The sequence below is a fragment of the Giraffa tippelskirchi genome, chromosome 5, assembly GCF_054371585.1.
Source record: "Giraffa tippelskirchi isolate mGirTip1 chromosome 5, T2T-mGirTip1v1.2.pri, whole genome shotgun sequence".
In the NCBI taxonomy this organism is placed as follows: domain Eukaryota; kingdom Metazoa; phylum Chordata; class Mammalia; order Artiodactyla; family Giraffidae; genus Giraffa; species Giraffa tippelskirchi.
Window position 1 is genome coordinate 57492544 of NC_137279.1, and position 20869 is coordinate 57513412.

General features: G+C 39.3%; 1 protein-coding gene across 3 annotated transcripts in view; it reads left to right on the top strand.

The window, feature by feature from the left end:
* The window catches only part of GPATCH2 (G-patch domain containing 2), a 199897-nt gene that overhangs the window by 127268 nt on the left and 51760 nt on the right, over positions 1-20869 (top strand). For 2 of the 3 annotated variants that reach the window (XM_081491682.1, XM_081491684.1), the window contains exon 7: positions 13427-13466. The exons of the other annotated variant lie outside the window; for it this stretch is intronic. In XM_081491682.1, coding sequence (XP_081347808.1) covers positions 13427-13466 — 40 coding nt within the window. The remainder of the gene's footprint in view (positions 1-13426; positions 13467-20869) is intronic. 3 annotated transcript variants of the gene reach the window in all.

Sequence of the window (20869 nt, forward strand, 5' to 3'; positions counted from 1 at the left end):
GTTACATTATTTCCTAGACTGTAGTTATTACATGCATACAATTCCTTTAATGGACCATGAATTTGCTAAGGATGGAGGCTTTTTCTTTTTCTTAAATTTCTCAAAATATACAGTACAACACACACGTCAAAAGTCATTGGCTCGGGACTTCCCTGGGGGTCCAGTGGTTAAGAATCCACCTTGCAATACAGGGGACACAGGTTCGATCCCTGGTCAAGGAACTAAGATCCCACATATGGTGGAACATCTAAGCCTGCACGCCCCAGCTAGAAAGCCCATGTACCACAATGAAAGATCTCACATGATGCAGTGAAGATACCATGTGCAGCAACTAGGATCCAATGCAGCCCAGACCCAATGCGGCCAAATAAATAATAAATTAATTAAAAAATCATTGGCTCTGCAGTCAAGGTTATGAAGTTCCACTACTGCCTAGTAGTAAAGAGAAAACCCACTCCCTCCCTGATGCTTGCACGGGGCATAGGGAAAGCGCAGATGAACTGTGGTTTTCTATAATACTACTATACTCTCAGAGCTGTAGTAACCACCTGAAAATAGTCAATTAAAATCATCTTTAGAAACTTCTTACTGGAGAGTAGGCGACAATCACAACTTTCAGTTGATGACTCCTCTAAGTCAGTATTTGTTTTGTTTTGGAAAATGAACTACAAAAACCAATCTGATACAGGAATCCTCAAATTTTTACTTCATACAATTTCAACAATTTTATTTTTAATAAATGGGGGGGAATATTTTACAGGTTCTAATGCAATAACATTTAGGAATTTTCAGTACCAGTGATCACATGGTTAATAAAGTTTGGTGTGGGGGACCTTGGAAATATCAAATCTAAGAAACAGAGCTGCTGAGCTAGGGAAGAGAAAGGAATAGTTTTTTGGTTTTCTTGTGTGTTTTTTTTTTTTTTTTTTTTATTGGAGTATAGTTGCTTTACAATGTTTTGTTAGTTTCTCCTGTATAGCAAAGTGAATCAGCTATACGTATACATACCTCCCTTCATTTTTTGGATTTCTTTCCCATTTAGATCACCACAGAGCATTGAGTAGAGTTCCCTGGTTATGCAGCAGGTTCTCATTAGTTATCTATTTTATACATAGTAGTGTATGGTTTTAAAGTTAATAGAACAGTACCCAGCATGGGACTCAGTGTGGAAAAACTCACTTCACTGGAAGTTTTCAGTGCAGTATATGAGAATAGTGGAGGTAAGTTATTAAAATTTGAATAGTTTCTAGAAAGATATTTTACAGAAATTTCAGGTATAAAATAAGATTACTTGTAGAAATCTGAGGAACAACCAACTTTGCTGCATACATGTTAGATTACAGAGTCTTGATTTTAAAGGAAACTCGCATGTGCTCTGTACAGATATTAAAAAGCCTTGTAAAGTGTCATAATTATGAAAATGTTATTATTTTCACTATACTACTTGTTTTCTGTGCTATACTTAGTTGCTCAGTCATGTCCAACTCTTTGTGACCCCCTGCCAGGCTCCTCTGTCCATGGGGATTCTCCAGGCAAGAATACTAGAGTGGGTTCCCATGCCCTCCTCCAGGGAATCTTCCCAACTGAGTGATCAAACCCAGGTCTCCCACATTGCAGGCAGATTCTTTACCATCTGAGTCACCAGGGAAGCCCATACTACTTGTTTTATATTCCATCTAATCCTTATTCCCCTGGAACATGTATTTCTGTGTTGAAAGTCTAGCTGTTAATAATATACAATGATGTGTGTATGTTCATTCTCTCAGTAATGTCTGATTCTCTGCAACCCCATGGACTATAGTCCACCAGGTTCCTCTGTCCATGGAATTCATCAGGCAAGAATTTTGGAGTGGGTTGCCATTTCCTCCTCCAGGGGATCTTCCGAACCCAGGGATCGAAACCATGTCTCCTATGTCTCCTGCATTGCAGGCAGATTCTTCACTGCTGAGCCATCGGGGAAGCCAATAATATATGATAAGTTTCTTTTAATTAAAAGTGTAATACAGACAAATGAAATATTTATTAAAATAACTATAGAGAAGTACACAAAATGTGACAAGAACCTCAGTCTGACTAAAGGAGAGAAATTAGTATCTAATGTCTGAGTGAAAATAACATGCTAAATTTTGAAATTAACATTTAATTATTGGGTTGACTTTTTGAAGATACAAGTATTAAAATCTGCAAAATAAAAATCAATTTATGGCTACCTAGTTTTAAAAAATATTAAAAGTATCAAATGGATTACTTTTTATTCACTCCATTTCCCTTTATATACTGAGTATAAGTGGTCCAGAATTTTTTTCTTTCCAACATTTTTCTAATCATTTATGAGATACGGTGTGATCAGTCACCTAGAGGCAGACATCCTGGAATGTGAAGTCAAATGGGCCTTAGGAAGCATCACTATGAACAAAGCTAGTGGAGGTGATGGAATTCCAGTTGAGCTATTTCAAATCCTAAAAGATGATGCTGTGAAAGTGCTGCACTCAATATGTCAACAAATTTGGAAAACTCAGCAGTGGCCACAGGACTGGAAAAGGTCAGTTTTCATTCCAATCCCAAAGAAAGGCAATGCCAAAGAATGCTCAAAACTACTGCACAATTGCACTCATCTCACATGCTAGTAAAGTAATGCTCAAAATTCTCCAAGCCAGGCTTCAGCAATACGTGAACTGTGAACTTCCAGATGTTCAAGCTGGTTTTAGAAAAGGCAGAGGAACCAGAGATCAAATTGCCAACATCCGCTGGATCATCGGAAAAGCAAGAGAGTTCCAGAAAAATATCTATTTCTGCTTTACTGACTAAGGCAAAGCCTTTGACTGTGTGGATCACAATAAACTGTGGAAAATTCTGAAAGAGTTGAGAATAACAGACCACCTGACCTGCCTCTTGAGAAATCTGTATGCATGTCAGGAAGCAACAGTTAGAACTAGACATGGAATAACAGACCGGTTCCAAATAGGAAAAAGAGTACGTCAAGGCTGTATATTGTCACCCTGTTTATTTAATTTATATGCAGAGTACATCATGAGAAATGCTGGGCTGGAAGAAGCACAAGCTGGAATCAAGACTGCTGGAAGAAATATCAATAACCTCAGATATGCAGGTGACACCACCCTTGTGGCAGAAAGTGAAGAAGAACTAAAGAGCCTCTTGATGAAAGTGAAAGAGGAGAGTGAAAAAGTTGACTTTAAGCTCAACGTTCAGAAAACTAAGATCATGGCATCTGGTCCCATCACTTCATGGCAAATAGATGGAGAAACAGTGGAAACAGTGGCTGACTTTATTTTGGGGGGCTCCAAAATCACTGCAAATGATGACTGCATCCATAAAATTAAAAACACTTACTCCTTGGAAGGAAAGTTATGACCAATCTAGACTGCATATTAAAAAGCAGAGACATCCCTTTGCCAACAGAGGTCCGTCTGGTCAAGGCTATGGTTTTTCCAGTGGTCATGTATGGATGTGAGAGTTGGACTATAAAGAAAGCTTAACGCCGAAGAATTGATGCTTTTGAACTGTGGTGTTGGAGAAGACTGTTGAGAGTCCCTTGGACTGCAAGGAGATCCAACCAGTCCATCCTAAAGGAAATCAGTCCTGAGTGTTCATTGGAAGGACTGATGTTGAAGCTGAAACTCCAGTACTTTGGCCACCTGATGTGAAGGGCTGGCTCATTTGAAAAGACCCTGATGCTGGGAAAAATTGAGGGCAGGAGGAGAAGGGGACAACAGAGGATGAGATGGTTGGATGGCATCACCTGCTCGATGGACATGAGTTTGGGTAGACTCTGGGAGTTGGTGATGGGCAGGGAGGCCTGGCGTGCTGTGGTTCATGGGGTCCCAAAGAGTCTGACACGACTGAGCAACTGAACTGAACTTAACTGTTTTTAAATTGAGTAAATAGAATTTGTTAATTGCTTTTTACATTGATACTTATATTTTGCATTTATTTCATTTGGAAGTCTAGGAAATTTATGTGAGGAATTGTGTGTAAATCCAAATTTACTTTAAATGCGCACAAGTAACCACTTACAATCCTTTGATAAATTCCTTTATAAAGCAGATATTCACCCTTTATTTTATCTTCTGTGTAAATATCGAGTTTGCTTAAAGTAAGATTTGCCCAGATTAAAGGTTAGGGTCATTAGGAATACATTTCCATTCATTTACAGTTTGTAATTTAGCATCTATGTCTCTGTGGTGAAAGTAGCTTCATCTTTAGATTGTGATAAATGAAACAGACTGGATCAATTCCTCTTCTGATTTGCTGTGATTCCCTTGGAATTTTCCTATGTCAAGAACATTCTTAAGTGAAACTGGCATTTCTTTTTTTTTGGCCTCTGCAAGTTCATGACAGTGAGGAATGCAATGACCACTAGTTCAGTATTCTGGAGACTTCCTCTCTCCAAACCAAGACCAGACTCCTTTTTGCTGCCCAGGGCTGCATAGAATACTCTTTGAGGACAACACTTTGAGAATCACAGGCAGAGATAGAACCAAAAGCCCCAAATTTCATGTATCATCCTAGGTCATGTGTGAAGGTCCTGTGGAACTCCCTGTCAACGTCTTCTACATTGACACATGTGCCTTGGTCTTTTGGCATCCTCACTTATAGTTGCTACCGATAAAGGACAGAAATGGTATGGACCTAACAGAAGCAGAAGATATTAAGAAGAGATGGCAAGAATACACAGAAGAACTGTACAAAAAAGAACTTCACGACCCAGATAATCACGATGGCGTGATCACTCACCTAGAGCCAGACATCCTGGAATGTGAAGTCAAGTGGGCCTTGGAAAGCATCACTACGAACAAAGCTAGTGGAGGTGATGGAATTCCAGTTGAGCTATTTCAAATCCTCAAAGGTGATGCTGTGAAAGTGCTGCACTCGATATGCCAGCAAATTTGGAAAACTCAGCAGTGGCCACAGGACTGGAAAAGGTCAGTTTTTGTTCCAATCCCAAAGAAAGGCAATGCCAAAGAATGCTCAAACTACCGCACAATTGCACTCATCTCACATGCTAGTAAAGTAATGCTCAAAATTCTCCAAGCCAGGCTTCAGCAATACGTGAACCGTGAACTTCCAGATGTTCAAGCTGGTTTTAGAAAAGGCAGAGGAACCAGAGATCAAATTGCCAATATCCGCTGGATCATCGAAAAAGCAAGAGAGTTCCAGAAAAACATCTATTTCTGCTTTATTGACTATGCCAAAGCCTTTGACTGTGTGGATCACAAGAAACTGTGGAAAATTCTGAAAGAGATGGGAATACCAGACCATCTGACCTGTCTCTTGAAAAACCTGTATGCAGGTCAGGAAGCAACAGTTAGAACTGGACATGGAACAACAGACTGGTTCCAAATAGGAAAAGGAGTACGTCAAGGCTGTATATTGTCACCCTGCTTATTTAACTTATATGCAGAGTACATCATGAGAAACGCTGGGCTGGAAGAAACACAAGCTGGAATCAAGATTGCCGGAAGAAATATCAATAACCTCAAATATGCGGATGACACCACCCTTATGGCAGACAGTGAAGAAGAACTAAAGAGCCTCTTGATGAAGGTGAAGGAGGAGAGTGAAAAAGTTGGCTTAAAGCTCAACGTTCAGAAAACTAAGATCATGGCATCTGGTCCCATCACTCCATGGGAAATAGATGGGGAAACAGTGGAAACAGTGTCAGACTTTATTTTTTTGGGCTCCAGAATCACTGCTGATGGTGATTGCAGCCATGAAATTAAAAGACGCTTACTCCTTGGAAGGAAGGTTATGGCCAACCTAGATAGCATATTTAAAAGCAGAGACATTACTTTGCCAACAAAAGTCCGTCTAGTCAAGGCTATGGTTTTTCCAGTGGCCATGTATGGATGTGAGAGTTGGACGGTGAAGAAAGCTGAGCGCCGCAGAATTGATGCTTTTGAGCTGTGGTGTTGGAGAAGACTCTTGAGAGTCCCTTGGACTGCAAGGAGATCCAATCAATCCCTCCTAAAAGAGATCAATCCTGGGTGTTCATTAGAAGGTCTGATGTTGAAGCTGAAACTCCAGTACTTTGGCCACCTCATGCGAAGAGTTGACTCATTGGAAAAGACCCTAATGCTGGGTAGGATTGGGGGCGGGAGGAGAAGGGGACGACAGAGGATGAGATGGTTGGATGGCATCACCGACTCGATGAACATGGGTTTGGGTAGACTCCGGGAGTTGGTGATGGACAGAGAGGCCTGGCGTGCTGCAATTCATGGGGTTGCAAAGAGTCGGACACGACTGAGCGACTGAACTGAACTGAACTGAAGATGTAGTTCTTACCTAGCCTGGTGGCTTCTTCGTAATACTCTCTCTTCTCACCTTAATTTTTATTTCCATTTCTTGACCCATAAAACCCTATTATAGGATATTGAGTTAGGAGTTTGACAGACATTTCTTCTTTCCCATTCCTAAACCCCCACATTTGTTATACACTTATTCATACTTAAGAGTCTCTTCAGTAAAATAGTGATGGTTCATAAGGAAGATGTTCAGTGTAGAAGATTATATACACTTCCAAAGCTAATTCAAATTTTCAGTGATAACCTATTTATACTAGTGCTATCCTATAGAACTTTTTGCAGTAATGGAAATGTTGTATATCTGAACTCCTGGTTATGGTAGCCGCTAAACGTGTGTCTAGAGCACTTGAAATGTGGCTAGTACAACTGAGGAACCTAATTTTTCATATTAATTTAAATATCCATATATAGCTAGTATCCATATTGTTGTTGTTTAGGCACTAAATCATGTCCAACTCTTTTGCAACTGCATGAACTGTAGCCCACCAGACTCCTCTGTCCATGGGATTTCCCAGGCAAGGATACTGGAGTGATTTGCCATTTCCTCCTCCTGGGGAATCTTCCTGATTCAGGGATCAAACCCAAGTCTCCTGCATTGGCAAGCAGATTCTTTACCACTGAGCCACCTGGGGAGCCCCATATCCATATTAGAAAGCACAAATTTAGACCATGATGTGTACACGGCATACTAAGCAGAAAATTATGCTGCTGAGTCAAAAAACAGAAGCTCAATAAAAAATAGAAACTCTAAGAATAAAAATCTGTATTATAAACTGCTATAGCTCTTTCCTTCTGAAAAGTACATTTTTAGGAGAAGACAGAATTTGAAGTTGGTTTTGTCCTTTTGTATAGATGTAATATTACTTGACTTCTCACAAAATCCTATACATTTCTGCTACTTGTAGTTCAACGCCATAGGTGGTGGCAAGAGATTAAGTGAGAAAGAATTAGTGTGGAACTCTGCATTTGCAGAGATTTTAGTTCAAAAAACCTTGTTCCCTAAAGCTTTATTATCTACTTCTTACTTAAAAGGAAAACAAAAAAATAAAACTCCTTCTACTCCACAGTTACCGACCACATTGCTCTACTAAAAAGAAAGCTGTAGGGAGGGCTTCGTGGGTGATGGCCATTCCCATTACCAACAGGACTGTTGTTGTTGTTCAGTCACTTAGTTGTGTCCAACTCTTTGTGACTTTTGTGACCCCGTGGACTGCAGCACGCCAGGCCCCCCTGTCTCTCAGCTTGGTAGGTGAGGATTAAAGGAAATCATGTGTATCAGGCCTAGTTCTCAGACATCCCCAAATGCATCCATGTCCCAGAGGAAATGAGCCCAGAAACCACAGGTAGCCCCTCGGAATCTTGAGAACAGACAGACTGTGCAGCCATCTCTCAGCCTGGCAGTCGATCAGTTTCACTCTTTGTGCCCCTTCCTCCCAGATGTGTCTTTCACTGTTAACCCCCTCGTAAGTCTCCTTGGGAATCTCGCTCCAGTGAAATAAGCTCCTCTATAACATCTTCCTCTTTCCTGCCTTTTTTTCCTCTGCTGTCTTTATATAAATTTGACTCTGGCTTTCAAGGACACTTATTTCCTCTATATTTCCTGTTTTGTTCATGTTTTCACTAAAAAATTAAATAACTTTTATGAGGACATTTAAAAGGAGAAAAAAAGGAAACAGAACAAAAGAGAAAGATTTCCCCTCCCTCAAATTATAATAACTGAAGGCAATGAAGGAGAATGGTGGTTAAAAATACAGGGTGTGCAAGGAAACCGGAACTGAAAGAGACACACGTACCCCAAGGTTCGTTGCAGCACTGTTTACAATAGCCAGGACATGCAAACAACCTAGATGTCCATCGGCAGATGAATGGATAAGGAAGCTGTGGTCCCTATATACGATGCAATATTACTCAGCTATTAAAAAATACACATTTGAGTCAGTTCTAATGAGGTGGATGAAACTGGAGCCTATTACACAGAGTGAAGTAAGTCAGAAAGAGAAACACCAAGACAGTCTATTAATGCATATATATATGGAATTTAGAAAGATGGTAATGACAATCCTATATGCAAGGCAGCAAAAGAGAGATGTAAAGAACAGACTTTTGGACTGTGTGGGAGAAGGCAAGGGTGGGATGATTTGAGAGAATAGCATTAAGCATGTATGTTACCATATGTAAAATAGATGACCAGTGCAAGTTTGATGCATGAAGCAGGGCCCTCAAAGCCAGTGCTCTGGGACAACCCAGAGGGATGGGGTGGGGAGGGAAGTGGAAGGGGGTTTCAGGATGAGGGGACACATGTGTACCCGTGGCTGATTCATGTCAGCCACATGGCATATTCATGCTGATACATGGCAAACACCATCACAATATTATAAAGTAATTATCCTCCAATTAAAGTAATTAATTAAGAAAAAAAAGAATACAGGATGTGGAATTAGATGGCACCCCACTCCAGTACTCTTGCCTGGAGAATCCCATGGACGGAGGAGCCTGGTAGGCTACAGTCCATGGGGTCGCTAAGAGTCGGACACGACTGAGCGACTTCACTTTCACTTTTCCCTTTCATGCACTGGAGAAGGAAATGGCAACCCACTCTAGTATTCTTGCCTGAAGAATCCCAGGGACGGTGGAGCCTAGGGGGCTGCCGTCTATGGGGTCGCACAGAGTCGGACACGACTGAAGCGACTTAGCAGCAGCAGCAGTCCCAATCTTGACTCCAGCCAGCTCTGTCACCTTGAATAGCAATATAACTCTTCTATAAGGTTGGCAGTTTGAATGAGATAATCTTCATGTGACCATTAGCATGGTTCGCAATACATATCTGACATTCATTATGGTATTTTCTTATCACAGCCTAGTATTCTTCCAACTCTTCTCTTTTCTTAGGCTCACTGTCCTCATACTTTAATAAAGATTGAATTCCCAAACCCCTCTATGTTCAGCATCATCCTCCCTGAGGCTCCCTATTCTTTCATATTTATTCTCTGTCCTTTATTATATTACCTCCAGTGTACTCACTGAGTATGCATTTTCTATACTGCATAACAAATTACCACCAACTTAGTGACTCCAAGAATACCCATTTGCTGGCTCACAGTTCTCTTGACTACTGTAATCAAGACTCGGTGTGTTGATAAAACAGTACACACATAAATCAACATAAGAGAATAGAGAACCCAGCAATAGACCTACTCAAATAGGAATAAGCTCAACTGATTCTTTAAAAAGGTATAAAATCATTTCAATGGAGGAAGAAAAGCTTTTCAACAAAATTAAAACTTTTGTTCTGTAAAACACGCTATTAATAAGATGAAAATATAAGCCCCGCACTGGGAGAAAGTATTTGCAAATCACACATCTGAAAAAGGCAGAGCTTAGCTGGGTGCCCTGCTTGGTGTCTGATAAGGCTGAAGTCACAGCATGCGTCAGCTGTGTTGTCATTTAGAGGCTTTCGTAAAAGGAATCCACTTCCAACTTCTTTAAGGTTGTTGGCAGAATGCAGTTCCCTGCAGTTGTACTACTGAAGTCCTGGTTTTCTTGCTGATGACATGTCAGCCAGTGATCTCTCTCAGTTCCTAGAGGTTCCTTTCAGGTCCTGAGAACATGGTCCTTCGACTACAAAGCCAACTATGGAGAATCTTCTTCATGTTGAAACTCTCATACTTTGAATCTTTCACCAGGAAGAATTCAGTCCCTTCAAAGAATCACCTGCATAGCTTAAGCCCACCAAGAATGATCTCCCTTCCTTAAAGCCAGTTGTGCCATAAAACACACCCTAATTATAGCACTGACTATCCCATCATATGCACGGGTCTTTTCTACACTCAAAGAGAGCAGGTGGTACACGGGTATGGATCGCTGCGGGGTCCTCTTAGAATTCTGCCTGCCATCCTGCTCCATAAACTCCTAACCTTGGATGAATCAGTCCATCTACCCACTGCTATAGCTCCTCTACTGAGCGCTACTGAATAAAATCACGAAATTATATGATTTGTTGCTACACAGATATATATTAATAATCTTGAACAGTAGATCTTTCAGCAGTGCTTTCACATGACCTTCCATAACAACATTTTCTGTTTCTGTTGTCCCCAAAAATTGACAGGACTTGGTGTCCTGTCACCAAGTCCCTGTAATAAGCTGCCCACACCCTCTCCCCTGCCCCAAGAACTTGACTCTGTCTTCAACTTTCCAAAGTAAGGCTATTAGTCCACAAATTTGGATGAACTTATCCAAATCAGGTGGCCAGAGTATTGGAGCTTCAGCTTCAGCATCAGTCCATCCCATGAAGAAAAGCCGACTATTGGAAAAGACCCTGATGCTGGGAAAGGCTGAAGGCAAAAGGAGAAGGAGCAGCAGAGGATGAGATGGTTAGATAGTATCACCAACTCAATGGACATGAGTCTGAGCATTCTCCAAGAGATAGTGAAGGACAAGGAAGCCTGACATGCTGCAGTCCATGGAGTTGCAAAGAGTCAGATACAACTTAGCTGCTGAACAACAACAACAATCCAAATATACCTTCTTCGACTCTCCTTTTTCTTAGTATTAGAGGAAAAGAGCTTTCCTCTGTCCAGGGCTGATTCCATCATCTGTGTTTTTTGATTGGAAGAAGTTTGTGGGTTTTTTTTTTTCCTTCCAATAGCTTCTTTTCTTATACACTACATTTTTAAACCTCTTCTTTCCATTTCTTTCTGATCTCTGTCATACTTTGAAAGCCTAACTTCTAGATAGTGTGAATTATCCTATGCCCACTTCACTTCTTCACATCCCATTTCTTTTACACCCACTTATAACACTATAATTCAGATTCTTTCTACAGCACTTCCTGGAAACTTTTTTGGGAAAGATCACCGTACGTAGAAAAACTAGCAAAGGAAGAAAAACAGGTTAACTCTCAACTTTGGGAGAGGCAAAAAGAAAAATTCAGCCGCAGAAAGTGTTCATGTAGTTGTAATATCTGTACTCACTATTGACTAATCAAACATGGTGTTTATAACTTGAAATAGAGGATTGTGAGCTATGAAAGAGCTAAATTTACAGTAAATAGAAAGTCACTTATTAATGTCTAAAATTAATCACAAAATGCCAGTATAACCATATTCTGTAGAAACACATAATTAAATACCAAAAGAAAATGCAGAAAGAGTTGACAGTGGTTTCTCTAAAGAGTTTAAGGTGTCAGGATAGATGAAATAAAGACTGCTCTTTTACAGACTTTTTGTTGATTTGTTTCATTTAACTGCATGTATGCATTTGATTTTTTAAAACATTTTTCTTTAAAGGAAAAGGCACAATCCAAGCAGAGGGGAAATTTATCAGGCAAGTTTTCAGGGAACTGAACTAAATGATTAGTTTCTAGCTGCTGATTAATCCACATATCACTTACAAATACCAATAAGTGTCAATTCCCACAACAAAAGTGAAATCTGTCCTACCAAAGAGCGTCAGTGTCTATGAGCTTGAGAAATGTTCGGGTAAGAGCATAGCCACATCGTATTAATGTTGAGGCTGTTTATTCCCAGGTTTTAATACCACAGAGGCCAGAGAATACATAGAAGTGTTGGAGGGAACCAGGAGAGGTGCTCATTCAATGTAAGCCCTTTTTCCTTTGTAGTATGGTACACTGAGCACCTTGGGCAAATAACCTAACATCTCAGCCTCAGTCATTCCTGCACCTGGAACATGAGCAAAACCTTGTAAGGTTTTTGTGAGAATAGAAAATAACACATACATGTCATGTGTCTGTAAAGAGTGCGTGTCACATTCATGTGTTCAATATGATGATTCATGAAAAATAAATACCATCAATAATAATGTTGGGGGCTTCCATGGTGGCTCAGATGGTGAAGAATCTGCCTGCAATGCAGGAGACCCAGGATCAATCCCTGGGTCAGGAAGATCCCCTGGAGAAGGGATGGCAACCCACTCCAGTATTCTTGCCTGGAGGATCCCATGGACAAGAGGACAGAGGAGTCCACGGGGTCTCAAAGAGTCAGACATGACTGAGCAACTAACACACACACACACAGTAAAAGTGTTAATACCATTCCCTATATTTGTAGGGTTTTACTGGTTTATTTTAGCTTCCCAGGTGGCACTAGTGGTAAAGAACCCACCTGCCAATGCAGGAGACTTGAGAGATGCAGGTTCGATCCCGGGGTCGGTAAGATCCCCTGTAGGAGGGTATGGCAACCCACTCCAATATACTTTTCCTGGAGAATCCAATGGACAGGGGAACCTGGCGGGGTGCAGTCCATAAGGTCACAGAGAGTCAGACACAACAAGCGACTTAGCATATATGCGTGCACACTGGTTTATTTCCCATATTATCTCTCTCAATTTCTTTGATGTATAGTTAGTTTCTAAGGAGAATACTGGTCAGAGGACTGAGCACACAACTTATGATAACTCCTGTTGAAAAGGTATCATCAGATACATTGAAAGTCCAAGTTGCCTCTAGAACGATATGGGATAAGCGAGGCAGGGCGAGGCATAGTGTAAGAACAGAACGCTTCAGCTGTGCCATGACTTCCAAATTTTCAGTGTTGTTTTTGAATTTGTTCTGAGCCAGAATCCAGGTTGTTATAACAATGGAAGGAACGGGTTCAAGGCACCTTCAGCTGATGCTTTAGAATTCACATCAAGGGCTTTGTGTGATTGTTCTTGGGGGCATAGCCAGAGGATATAATGTTCTTGTATTTTTACTGATTTTTAAAACTCCAACAATCAAAAGGTCATCATTTGTTGTAATGATGTTATAATTAAGTTGTGGTAAATGATAGCATTTGTAGATTTTCTCAGCAGAATTGATTCATAAAATGAACACAGTCCCAGCAGTTTATGTTAACATAATTAAATGGAAATGTAATTCTGAGTTTGCTTATTTAATTGAAAATTACTGGGTTATGAACACTCTTACATTTCTGTCAAAATTGGCATAAACCTAGAATTACATGAACTATCCATTCAGATGCAGCATATGTAAGACTCTGTTACTAGGTGGCAAATATGTTTCTTACAGCACAGGCAGACTGATCACGTGAGAGCACATGCTTTTAGTGAGTTTCCTGCTAACTGCTTTTCTCTTTCCTCTGCAGCCATTGGTTTAGCCCTGGGGCTAGGACAGAGCATGGCCAGGTAAGGAACATTCTGACCCAAAAGGAAGTTACTCAGTCTTTCAAATATTTAACTATTTCCCTTCAAGATAGTAGATCAACTTTATGAGAAAGGATAAAATCCTAGCTTATTTAAAAAGGAGTTCATTGTGCCAGTGCGAATATACTGAGCAAGTGAATGATCGTCAGTAAGCATCAGAGTTGTTTACCTCACTTCTGCCTTCCTCAGCACACATGTCACCTCTGTGGAAAGGATCTAGAGTTCACTTTAGAGTTTATAGGACTTCCTCATTTCCATATGTTTTTCACAAAGACATGAAAATAGTACATATGCTTTAAACGATTGTTTTATTATTAAACTAGATTAGCTAGCAAGAGAATATTTTTAATTTTGAAGTTTAGAAGATGATAAGTTTCTTACGCCTTATATTGTATTCTGGGTGAGATTTTTCTTTTTTTAATTTCTTGCTAGTTTCATGGCAGCACAATGATTAGATGACTTAGCAAGAACATAACATTCATTTTGATTAACTTTACATATAAAATAAGTTGTCTGTTTTCTTTGTCTGTTGAATGTGCTGATTCTCTCTCTGCAGTGTGGTATGGTAATTTAGAGCTTAAAATATTGATAGGTTTTAAAGCATATATGTTTTAGGCTTTGCATTCTTGCTAAGCCTTTTTTCTTTTTTCATTGTGGATTATAAGAGTTATTTTTTAAATGAGTCAATAATATATGCATAGAAAAGCCTCAAATTCTCAGGGATCATTCTTCTGAGGGATATGTAGGTAGATAGGTAGAAGAGGAGATTGCACTTGGCCGTGCACTTGGTAGTGGTAACTGGTAACATTACTGTACGTATTGGTGATGTCTTATTTCTTAAGTTGGTCAACAGGTCTAGAGTTGGTTGCACATGCCATACTTCTTTTTTTGTATAAAAGGAAAGTGCCACATACTTCATTATAAACTATAATATATTTCTTAATACACATATACCTAATCAAGAAAAAATATGTCAGTGAAGATTTCATGATTTTTTTATAAACTTGGCTCTTTTCCTTGAGAGTGATGTGCACCTTTAAATATATTTCTCACATTAATAATAGAATATATTCTACTATTTCTGGACTTTCCTGGTGGCTCAGTGATAAGGAAAGATCCCCTGAAGAAGAAAATGGCACCCACTCCAGTATTCTTGCCTGGGAAATCCTGTGGACAGAGGGGCCTGGTGGGCTATAGTCCATCAGGTCTCAAAGAGTCAGACACGACTTACTGACTAAATAACAACAATCAGTATATATTTCTAAAGTTTTGCAAGTTAACTTGACTAAGTTGCTTCTGGGGTGTGTCTGTTCAGAATGTAATTATTACATAATTGTGCCAATTATTCAGCATTCTCAAATGGTTCATACCCTCTATGTTTACTTAAGATTCTGCTTCCAGTGGTAGGTCACATCAGGATATAGTTTATCCCCAAATAAGATTTTTTAAATAAATAATTTTATATTCTCTGTTGTTCTCTAGTCACTAAGTCATGTCCACTCTTTGCAGTCCCATAGACTGCAGCATGACAAGCTTGCCTGTCCTTCACTATCTCCAGGAGTTTTCTCAAACTCATGTCCATTGAGTCAGTGATGCCATCCAACCATCTCATCCTCTGTTGCCCCCTTCTCCTCATGCCATCAATCTTTCCCAGCATCAGGGTCTTTTCCAGTGAGTCAGCTCTTTGCATCAGGTGGCCAAAATGCTGGAACTTCAGCTTCAGCACCAGTACTTCCAATTAGTATTCAGGTTGATTTCTTTTAGGATTGACTGGTTTGATCTTCTTGCTATCCAAGAGACTCTCAAGAGTCTTCTCCAGCACCACAGTTGAAAGTGAAAGAAAGAATCAATTCTTCAGCATTCAGCTGTCTTTAGGGTCCAACTCTTACATCCACACGTGACTAGGGGAAAACCCATAACTTTGACTATACAGACCTTTGTCAGTGAAGTGATGTCTCTGCTTTTTAGTACACTGCTTAATGTAGGTTTATCATGGCTTTTCTTCCAAGGAGCATTTTGTGGTTGCAGTCACATTCTGCAGTGATTTTGGAGCCCAAGAAAATAAAATCTGTCACTATCCACTTTTCCCTATCTATTTGCCACGAAGTGATGGGACCAGATGCCATGATCTTTGGTTTTTGAATGTTGAGTTTTAAGCCAGCTTTTTCACTCTCCTCTTTTACCTTCATTAAGAGGCTCTTTAGTTCCTCTTCACCTTCTGCCATTAGAGTAGTATCATCTCCATATCTTAGGTTGTTTGTATTTCTCCTGGCAATCTTGATTTATCCAGCCCAACATTTCACATGATGTACTCTGCATATAAGTTGAACAATCAGAGTGAAAATATACAGTATTAACATGCTCCTTTCTCAATTTTGAACCAGTCCATTGTTCCATGTCTGGTTCTAACTGTTGCTTTTTGACCTGCATACAGGTTTCTCAGGAGGCAGGTAAGGTGGTCTGGTTTTCCCATCTCTTGAAGAATTTTCCATAGTTTGTTGTGATCCACATAATCCAAGGCTTTAGTGTAGCCAATGAAGTAGAAGTAGATGGTTTTCTAGAATTCTTTTGCTTTTTCTATCATCCAGTGGATGTTGGCAGTTTGATTTCTGATTCCTCTACCTTTTCTAAATCCAGTTTGTACATCTGCAAGTTCTTGGTTCATGTACTATTGAAGCCTGGTTTAAAGGATTTTGAGCATTACCTTGTAATATGTGAAATGAGCACAGTTGTGCAGTAGTTTGAACATTCTCAGGGATTGGAATGAAAACTGACCTTTTCTAGTCCTGTGGCCACTGCTGAGTTTTCCAGATTTGTGGCATATTGAATGCAGCACTTTCACAGCATCATCTTTTAGGATTTTTAAATAATTTGACTGGAATTCTTTCACCTCCAGTAGCTTTGTTCATAGTAATGCTTCCTAAGGCCCACTTGACTTCACACTCCACGATGTCTGGATCTAGGTGAGTGACCACACCATCGTGGTTATTCAGGACATTAAGACCTTTTTTTGTGTAGTTTTGCGTATTCTTACCACCTCTTCTTAATTTCTACTGTTTCTGTTAGGTCTTTGTCGTTTCTGTCCTTTATTGTGCTCATCTTATGAAATGTTCCCTTGATATCTCCGATTTTCTTGAAGAGATCTCTAGTATTTCCCATTCTGTTGTTTTCCTCTCTTTCTTTGCATTGTTCACTTAAGAAAGCTTTCTTAACTCTCCTTGGTATTCTCTGGAACTCTGCATTCATTTGGGTATATCTTTCCCTTTCTGCTTTACCTTCCACTTCTATTCTTTTATTAACTATTTGTAAGGCCTCCTCAGACAACCACTTTGCTTTCTATTTCTGTTTCTTGGGATGGTTTTGGTCTAGAATTTGAGAAATACTAAAGTGATATTATAAATCTGTGCTTTAGATTATAATCTAGCTACAGTTAAAACCTTTTTCTGCAGTTAAAAATTAACAAATAGCTAATGTGATATAGACAAAAAAGTTGATGCATCATTTAAAAATTTTTTAAATATTTGAAACAGATTTTTGGATTAGCCTTTGGCTTAAGCTTTGATATACCATTTCAGATTTTAATCTTATCCAGATAGGTTATTAATTAAGGAACACACTTGATTCTTGTTTTTTGTAGTAGCTATAGTCTATGAGGTTGGTAAGAACCCTAAAGTAGCAAATACTGAAAAAACTGCTTCCAGGAAAAATACAAGGTTAGGTTCCTGAGAACCTCTGGCCACATTTTCATTAACTGATCAATACATATCCTTGTTTGATGTGTATTTCTGTTTAAAGACACCTTATTTAATACATGTTATTGATTTGTTAGCATTGAACTCATGGCCAGCAGCACTGTAGCTTATGCCTGAAGGAAGCTTGTCTAATGAACATATTTTCTCTATAAGGTCCATCACAATTCTCTTGCACTGGGGAAGACTAGACTGCAGGTCAGCCCTGTACTAGAAGGCTATTTTAAACAATGAAGATACAAACAAGAAGACAGAAATGCAAAAAAAAAAAGTAGCACTGACCGGATCAGGGAAAAGACACTTGTTTACAGTATGAGAGCCGAAGCGAGAAGATAGATATCGTCTTGTCAGACCTAAGCTGAGAACATGCAGTAATGGGAACTCAGATTTCTCCCACTCTGTGAATGTCTGCCAGTGACTCCAAAAGCACCAGAAGTACTGATTTGGGCATTACAAGTACATTTTAGCAAATGGGTGAATTTGTGAATACAGAATCGGTGAATAATGAGAAACAGTTTGCACATGTATGTGTGTATATAAAAGCACACACAAACTACTCATGTTTTGAGGGATTTAAAAATGTCTTATTTCAACTTATAACTAGCCCAGTGAAAGTGTTAGTTGCTCAGTCGTGTCCAACTCTTTGCGACCCCGTGGACTGTAGCCCACCAGGCTCCTCTGTCCATGAGGATTCTCCAGGCAAGAATACTGGAGTGGGTTGCCATTTCCTTCTCCAGAGAATCTTCCCAACCGAGGGATCAAACCCAGGTCTCCCACATCGCAGCAGATTCTTTACCATCTATGCCACCAGGGAATCCCAGTGAACTATTGGCTAAATCTTAGGTCCAAGTGATAAAATGCAAGACCATGAAGAAATAAAATCCTTCAATATATTGTTGAATGAATGACTATCAGCATGCATGATCACCCTTTTTTTTTTTCCATATCAACTTACCAGCATAAAGAAATGATAATATTAACCTCACTTTTGAAATCCCACCCCTCACTGCTTTCCCCCATCTTATGATTCCTTTTTGTTCTCTAATACAAAGTCCCATTTCATTTACACCATGCTCATTTAACATTTCTTTTTTACACATTTAGTAAATTACTATTGTCCATCAGTCATTACCTATCAAGTACTCTTTATTTTTACAAAAAGAGATATTTGTTTAAAAAAAATAGTAACTTTTCCTTTAAGGTGGTTAAAATCTGGGGTAGGAAAGCAGTGATTATAGTATATTGATAAATGTTGAAGGAAACCACTGAGAGGGCATCATAGAGACCACAGAAGCGACATGTGAAAGCTGGTTTAGAAGTGGAAGTAAGGAGACAGAAGCAGCTATAAGCAGCCTCATTTGTGTGTGTGTATGTATGTTTTAATGGTGAGGGTTTTCCTCCTTGAATATCTAATAGTATGACATTTTGAATGAGTATACTAGTATCTTAAGGAACCATAGGTCATTGTTTAGAGATTATTTAGTTTTCCTCTTAAGGTGAGGACCCTGTGAAAGGCCAAGTATGGAGAGACTTGAAATTCTTTTGTAGCCATTTGAGAAGGTCCCTGAAAAGTGGCTGCTCACAGAAAGAGTCTTGAGCTTGAATCCCTTCTGAATATTAGGTGGTAAAGAAATTATTGCTGGGGAGCAGGAATTCTGCTCTTTGCTTCCTTCTTCCTCTTGTGTTAGGGATGTGAAACTTAATAATCTTCTTAAAATAATCACGAGTAGCCACAGAAATCCTCAGCTCCCTTTCTGCCACAGGAGCAGCCGTGATATACGAGGAACATTTCTCCTCCTTGTTTCGTTCAGCAGTTTTTAAAATTGTGTACCTTTTGTAAGACCTCACATTGTACTAGGTTTTGTGTTCATGAATGTCTGTGTCATTCTTACGTGAGTCATTTTTTAATATACATCTGCAGGTCACTAATAAGGGACTTGTCTCTCCGCTTGGCCTAAGTCCAGCAATCTGAGAGCTGGAGGTAAGAAGCACTTCGCACCATATTCAGAAGTTCTTTTATTAACTGTAGTTGACATTGTTGAGTCAGAACCCTGAACACTGACCTCACTTGTGACACTGATAGGAGTCCAAGGAAGACAGGAAACGTTAGCAATAAGAGGAATGAAGACTCTCCCCAAACCTGATGAGCTACTATTGCTCATCAGAGCAGAGCTGCAGGCCTCTAATTCCTGATCTGAGTCCCCCTCCCCCACCCCCATCCTCTGCCACCCTTTTTTTGTTTGTTTGTTTGTTCTTTGGGGCAGAGCAGACACATATTGGGAATCTTTCAAATACAAATACATGTTTTCTATTCAAATAACACTCTGGATTAATTTTTTCATCTTTGCCCCCTTGAAAGATCTAGGTTCCCGTCTTGTTAAATTCATGACCCAGAAATCTGAGCCTGTATTTTTTTCTCTGAGCTTCTTTTTGTGTGATGACTTCTTAATATAGGTGCATTATATTAAAAAATTCCAATATTTGTCCCTACAAAGCCCATCAAAACTATACATTTGAGGAAGAAATTCTCATGTGACTCTAATAGAAGGATCTCTGACCTCAGAGTTCCAGACCTGATAGACCTAGCCTAACTTTTATTTTGGTCATTGTAGTTGCATTTTTTTTTTAATTAAATTGTTGAATTCCTTTATTTCAGAAAATTATGTTTGGGACTTTTTGTGTTCTTTGTTTAAACTGTTTTAACACAAATAACAGGAATAGTGTTCCTATATCTATCTTCTATCTAAAAATTAGAAAACTTAGTTAACTACTACTATTAATTGAAGGTGGTGGTAGAGATTTTATCATGTCACCTCTAGCTATCTGTGTCACAAATGTTGGTTTGAGTATGTTTTTTTACAAAGGCACTAGAATTAGAAATGCCAAAGTAATTAATTTTTTTTTTATTTTCAGAAGCAATTTAGTTTTCATGGTACGAAGTGTTTCTGCATTGAAACACTTTCAGATTAATGGACTTAAGATAAACTGTTGCTATTTTCTATAAGTAGTAATAATGAGATACTGTTTCAGCTACATATCAGATACTAGATTCCACTGCCTGTTTCTTTATCTCATTCATTCATTCATTCAACAAATATTTATTAAACACTAAAAATGTCCCAGACACTGGGACATTTGGAGATGCAGGCAGATTGAATAACTGAAGCAAAGGGCCAAAGGTGAGCAAGAATATGATACACACTCCAAACTAAAAAGTTCAGAACGGCTGGAATATATTATTTAGAAGTAAGGAGGTTAGGTTGGGGTAGGAAAAAGCACAATAAATTGCGAGTTTAGAAATACAATCAAATTATGTAGGGCCATAAGAGCCTTGTATAAGATTTGGGAGGGGGGGTTATCTAAGGAACATAATGTAATAACATCTAGTTTTAGAGTGACTGGCTTCAGTATAGAGACTGGATTTAGATGGGAGCAAGGCTGGAGGCAGGGAGGCCACTGGAGAGGCCACTGCAGGTGAGGGAAAATGATGGTCCAGACTGGAATGTGGTTCCTGGGGATGGAAAGAAGCAGATATTTAGGAGAAATTTAAGGTAGACCTACTGAGTTAAGACATTCCTGAAATAATGATCTAACAACATTCTTTGTGACCTAATTAAGTTCTATTCCTTCTCAAAG